This window comes from Rhincodon typus, chromosome 19 (genome assembly GCF_021869965.1).
Source record: "Rhincodon typus isolate 14 chromosome 19, sRhiTyp1.1, whole genome shotgun sequence".
Lineage (NCBI taxonomy): Eukaryota > Metazoa > Chordata > Chondrichthyes > Orectolobiformes > Rhincodontidae > Rhincodon > Rhincodon typus.
The window spans coordinates 43,547,142-43,553,669 of NC_063350.1; the positions used below are offsets into that span (position 1 = coordinate 43,547,142).

Below are 6,528 nucleotides of genomic sequence, written 5' to 3' on the forward strand. Positions count from 1 at the left end.
TCAAAACCCCCTTCCCCTCCCCCTTTTCTGATGAAGGGTCTAGGCCCGAAACGTCAGCCTCTCTGCTCCTATGATGCTGCTTGGCCTGCTGTGTTCATCCAGCCCTGCACCTTGTTGTCTCGGATTCTCCAGCATCTGCAGTTCCTACTATCTCTCATAAGATAATGTGTCAGGTGGTGGAAGGCAAATGATTTGGGGTTTAGATGATTGGAGCCTGGAGCAGAAATGATGAATCTACTTGGAGTACGCTGCAAGCATTTCCTGCCCAACCAAATGTTTCATTTTTTTTTCCTTCATAAAATTGTATCTAATTCCACACAAGGAAGTATACTATCTGAGACAATGATTTCTCTGCAACGAAATTATTTTTTGTGGTCCATCAACCTGGAATTTAAATTATTGCAGCATTCAGACTGCATTCTCATGACAGCAGTGTAAATATGAAATCTCACCACAACATTCCCTGTACCTGTATGTCATGATCTGTAAACTCCCCTTCCCCCAATGCCAACTCCACCACCAGAGCATCCAAAACCCTTTACCGTTACCAGATTTCTAACCACCATCAGACTGATGGTGACCATCACTGATAATTCACGTCTCTCTTACATAAAACTTTATGCAGTAAACTTTGATGATATATCTTAAATCATCCCATTTAATCATCACACCCATATTTTCTCATCCTACTTTTCAGAGCCCACATGAGCTTACCCTTTCCTAACTTTGCAACCTCTTTTAGACTTCTAAGCCTTGCAGGTCTCTGCACTTGTAAAATCTGGCCTGTTGTGCATTTCCAATTATAATTGCTTTACCATTGGTAGCAATATTTAAGCTTTCTTGGCCCTAAACTGTGGAATTCCCTCTGTTACTTTTCACTTATCTTTAAGTTGAACCTTAAAGCTTAGTTCATTGACCAAGTTCTTGATCATAAGCCTTATATCTTCCTCAGCTTGACATCAGAAATATTTTTATTAATAAAGTTTTTGCAAGTATTCTATGTTAAAACTGTCATGTAAATTCATGTTATTGTTGTCAACCATAATAACCATGTCCCAGACCATAGGCTACTCGAGGTAAAATAGCCCAGGAAATGTGAGAATTGCTTAAAAATTAGAAGCAAAACTTAGTTTTATAGTCTTGAGAAACAAAAATGGATGTTTTATAGTTCATGGAAACAGTGATGCAGCCAATAATAGAATCATAGTGTGGAAGCAGGCCATTCAGCCCATTGAGTCTACACCAACCCTCCGAAGAGCATTCCAGCCTGACCCAACTTTACCCTACCTCTGTAACACTGCATTTGCAATGGCTAATTCACCTAGGCTGCACATCCATGGACACTTTGGGCAATTTAGCATGGTCAATCCACCTAAATTGCACATCTTTGCACTGTGGGAGGAAACCAGAGCACCTGGAGGAAACGCAAGCAGATGCAAGGACAATGTGCAAACTCCACACAGGCAATCACCCAAGGGTGGAATAGAATCCTGGTCGCTGGCGCTGTGAGGTAGCCAGTGGGGTAGGTCACATCAAGATTAATAGGAGGAGCAATGAGAAAAATTCAGCAAGAATGAAGGAAGAGCTACGGTCCACTGACGAAAGAGAGAATGGAACGTTATTACCAGATGATGTCCTGGATCATGCACAAGAAACAGAAATTATGTCAGGAAGTGCTGAAAATGACAAGGGAGGTGAAGATTTGCTAAGAATGTAGGTAATCACAAGGAAATGAAATCATGAGTAACTGAAGAGAGAAAAAAAAACACAGGATGGTCAACTGAGAAGAAATTGAAGAATATCCCAAACTGAGAACAGAATCAATAAAAATATGAAAATTTAGCAATGTAACATTGGAAAAGCAACGGAAATATGAAGCAATTGGAATGAAGTTTACCATTTCCCAGCTTTTAAAGTGAGAAGTAAAAGATTTCATTGTCCCTCACAAAACATGTTTTATGCTGTAGTTCAGAATCAAATCAATATTGTTCTTACCATATGAAAGAGCTGAGATCATCACAAAATACTACTTTAAGAAAGTAAATGCAGATGACAACAAGTCAAAACAACTTACAGATAACAAAAGGACAATCTCTGTACATAATAAAAACATAGTGGTGCTGCTGATGATGATGTAATGAAGTTAATGCAGCATGTAGTCTCCTACATTGTGTTTGATAATGATTCCTGTGACATCAGTGCTGAAGTAAAACTTCAAACTAGTCTAGATAAATTTTCTTCACTGTTCCTCCTATCAATCTTGTTGTGACTGGCACTATTGGCTACTTCCATGAACCACTGAATGCCTACATTCAATTGCATCAATTTCTCAAAGTTAAAATATTAAATTTTCCTTCTAAATTTTAAACAATTATTATATTTCCTATGGTATTGACCATGAGTAGCTTGTGGTTTGGAACATGGCTATTATATTTGACAACAATAACATGAATTTGCATGACACTTTTACACTGGGTGCTTGGAAAAGCTTTAACAATAAAAATGTTTTTGATGCCAAGCCAAGGAAGGAAATATGAGACTTACGATCAAAAGTTTGGTCAACTAACTAAGTTAAATGATCAACGAATATTTGGAATTGCTAAAATTTTCTGCAAACATTTGAATGCAATTAAAAGTTGTCAATGTTGTTGCACAACTCCCACTTCCCATCTCCTAATGGGAACCTAACAGGATTGAATGGGTCGTGCATCTATACCTCTCTAGTTTTTTTTTAATCCAATTAAAAGCCAAACTGCATAGGACGTAAAATATGTAGGTTACAGAATGATTATCAATATAATAATCACAATATGGTCATGGATAACATGGACCTTATTCGCAAGTCAAAAACCATTGCAGAAGGAAATGCATTTGGGAGACCAAAAATTGATCTGTTAGTAGAGTACAGTAGTCATTTGTGCGTGGGTGTTTGGAATTGAACAGAGGCTGTTGAAACTAATTCCAAATGCATGCACTGAACAGGAATGTTGGTAAGACAAGAAAAAGCAGTTAAGGACAGAACAATGTTGTTCAAATCCTCCAATGGCCTACCCTTCCACAACATTGTAAACTCTGCAAGTTCTATAATTCCCATCCCAATTATTCACACCATTTACTTCAATGTATTTCATCCCTCTTATTTTTTTAACCCTATTACTGGAAGACATGACTTCAACCATCTAGAGTTTACAGATCTGAAATGTTCATATTCTGTTATGAATGTTTTTAAATTGCTAGACTCTGTAAGATGGAAATTTAATATCTGCTGTAGTAAAGGAAAACATAGTTAATCAATATTTTTGGGATTCATGCAATGGAAATGTGGATCTGAAATTAACTAATTATACCTGAGTATTTGATGTTGACAGTAAGTGGCCTGCCCTGCAGCATTGATATTCCTCACCACAATATACATCAAATCTTAACAAGGAATTTAATCGCAAATAAAAAAAAACTTCAAATGGAAGGTTTTAATAAGTCTCATTGCAAACACCAAGTATAAGTTCCAAACAGTGGTGCATTTCAAACTACGTAGATATTTAAAGTCCAACCCGAAGATCAGTATTAGCTGATGAACTGAATGCTAGAGTTAGTTGCTGCTGCAGGGTAGAAGCCATTATATGAGAAGAACCGAAGCTTACTGAAAAGCTTCTTATAAATTTTCTATAGTAAGAAAGGTCTGCGTCTCCTCTCTCACACTATAATTATAATCATATCGCAGTGAATTCTGTTGTACTTTATCTCTACACAGTTTCTTTATCCAGTGAAAGAGTTAATTCTCAAAGCGAACGCAAAGTGTCAGTTACGGTTACTGATAGTTTTTTTTCATTTGAGGTTGGAAAAAAAAACTTTAAATTCACAATAATTTTTAAAATTATATCACTAATGATATCACAATCATCCTAGAGAAACAATGCAATGACGACATATCTTTCAGTGATTTGTGCCAAAAAAAAGTATAAAGTCACGAGTTCCCATGTCTAAAAGCCCTTGTGATTTTACCGGAAGAATCATACACATCATCTTGTTTGCATTTGGATAGCGCTGGATAGGGTTTACAGACCACATTGCTGCAATGGGAATTTCAATTACTATAAACAGTCACATACAGACCTGAATAGTTTGACTCTGGTACACTTTGATAACATGAAAATTGAAACTGTAAATGCCTTTTCTTGGGGCAACAAAGACCGACTCCAGGGTAAAACAATTACCCACATTTACTAAGATCTGAAAGAAAGAGAGAGAGAAAACATTGGATCAGCCCATGTTGTCAGCCTGGAGGAGAAATCATTGCGTTCATAGCCCCTGGCAAATCATAGGATAAATACATACATTAACATACGTAGCTCGTGCGATTTCAAACTGACCAAATGGAAAATAAAATGTGCCCTCTTTCCTATCATTACCCTGTGGTGATATTGCCAGTTGATACAAATGGCAATTGTATTAATTCAACATTAAGTTGGGCTGAACAGATCAATATATTTCTCGTCAATCGATGTTCCGACATGCCTAGTGACATTAAGAAAGTCACAATTTATAATCACTGGCCATTTTAATAACACACTGAAGAAGACGACTACCTAAAAATAAAATATTAAAAGTTGAGTTTTTTTTTTATGATCTTTTCGGGGGGTGGGGAGGAAATATTGGGGCTGATCTGATTGAGGATGCTTATGAACCCGTCTTGTAATTGCAATGTATTCTCTGTAAGAAGCCGAGAACAGGAATCCTGAGAAATTCATCTAGGGAAAAGGAAGCTATTAACGCAATGTTTGTCTGTGATCCCCTATGCAACTTTAGAAAATGAACATCTAGCTAACTCTTCCGAAGTAAGATCCTATTATCTGAAACCAGAATCATAAGCCGCTTCTCTCCAGTAACTTTATTTATCTCCTAAAATATACCTCCCTCACGGGCAGTTTTAAAATTGAGACAGCGCGACATTATCAAACTGAGTTCATGACTGTAATACCTCTCACTTAATGGATCCTATGAATGTTAAAGTGCAGGTAATATACGGTTTGAATGAAATGCTTTATATTTAGCCTCTTTTAGTTTTATTGAGGGCCAACGGCTATGCATCCATTCCTATTCATTGGCAATAATTTTGTAATTGTACATTCTGAACACATCAGTTCCTATTCTTCTCGTTTATAATTATTCCTTATTTAATCCGATACCGTTTCGTCAAAACGTTCATTGCTAGATCCCAGTACATTTAGAATTAGTAATACAAGACAGTTCTACACAACTGAGACTCCCCCTTTGCCCATTAACACTTGTTGCACCACTCTCCAGTGTCACCCACTTTCAATCCTCTTTATTCATAATATGGGGTCTATTTTCAAATAGACACGTAAACAAATCGATTTGTGGATTGACATACTGACTGAACATTTAACCCTTCTGTTTTATAATGTCATTGCATCTCCAGGTTAGGGTTAACACTAAATCACATCTGGCCATCTTTCAGCCAGTCCTTGATGTAAGGAAGTGAGATTTCCCGCTAGCTGTTCTTATTTCCAATTCTCCGAGATTACCTGATCAAAGTAAATGATCCGAGTTTTGTTGCTCATCTCTGAAGGCTCATGGTTGGTGCTCCTCACAGTGGAGAAAGCCACCTTGGAGTTAGCGGCGCGGACCGAGATCCCAAGCGGGGAGGAGGAGGACGAGCCCTTTGAGTCTCCTGTCGGATTGGAGTCGCACACCACCAGGCACTTCCCTTCCAGAACGATGGGCTCCGTGTCATTCTGTGTCAGCACCGGCACTGTGGTCAGCGCCAGGCCGGCCAGCGCCGTCAGCACCATGGACAGCATCATCGTCGACTGCGGGCAACGCCAGCCCTTACAGCAACACCAAGCAACCAGAAACAAGCCTCCCTCTCCCCCTCCAGCCGAACCCTCGTGTCCTCCTCCTTTCCCTCTTCCTAGATTTCAGCTGGACGAACGAAAGCTACTCCTCTTAACCTGCTCTACATCTGGCTATCCCAGTACGAATCAGCAGAACCCCCTCCAGAAATCATGGCATTGCACCTGAAAGTCCTCCGTCCCTTGTAAATCTCTCTTCCCGGAATGTGTAACAAAAAAAAACACTTCTTGATCTATAAATCCCGATGTGAATTATTGATAGACGAAACCACAGCCAAACAAAACATTATTTGACGCTGCCATATCAGTTCATCTGCCTTGTCCGATTTGGACGGGTTTTTAAGGCGGTCTATTTATTCCAGAGGTTCACTCCTGGTCCTGCTCACTGGCTTCCGAGCTCCCTTTCTGATCTGTGTGTCAGTGACAGTCCCTCCGGTTTTGTGTCACTCACTCTCTGCACTTTCGAAGCCCGGGAAGGGTAGTGCAAATGAACGCTCTGCCTTGCCTTGTTAAAAATTCTGCCTGAATGTAAACGATCATTGCCAGTAAGACGTCACGATAAAGAAATAAAAAAGACACAAGCAAGGAACAATAAGTCGGACAGGGTTAAGGATGGAACAGATAGGCTGTACCTACCCTTAAATTACTTCGTTAT

The 6,528-nt window shown here is 39.0% G+C and overlaps 1 protein-coding gene across 1 annotated transcript in view; it reads right to left on the reverse strand.

Moving 5' to 3' along the window:
- The window catches only part of cbln4 (cerebellin 4 precursor), a 105,494-nt gene extending 99,669 nt beyond the window's left edge, over window positions 1–5,825 (reverse strand). The window contains exons 1-2 of the mRNA XM_020514454.2: window positions 5,547–5,825; window positions 4,114–4,230 (exon numbers count right to left, since the gene is read on the reverse strand). Of these exons, the coding sequence (XP_020370043.1) occupies window positions 4,114–4,230; window positions 5,547–5,825 (396 nt within the window). The remainder of the gene's footprint in view (window positions 1–4,113; window positions 4,231–5,546) is intronic.
- Window positions 5,826–6,528: the final 703 nt, after the last annotated feature.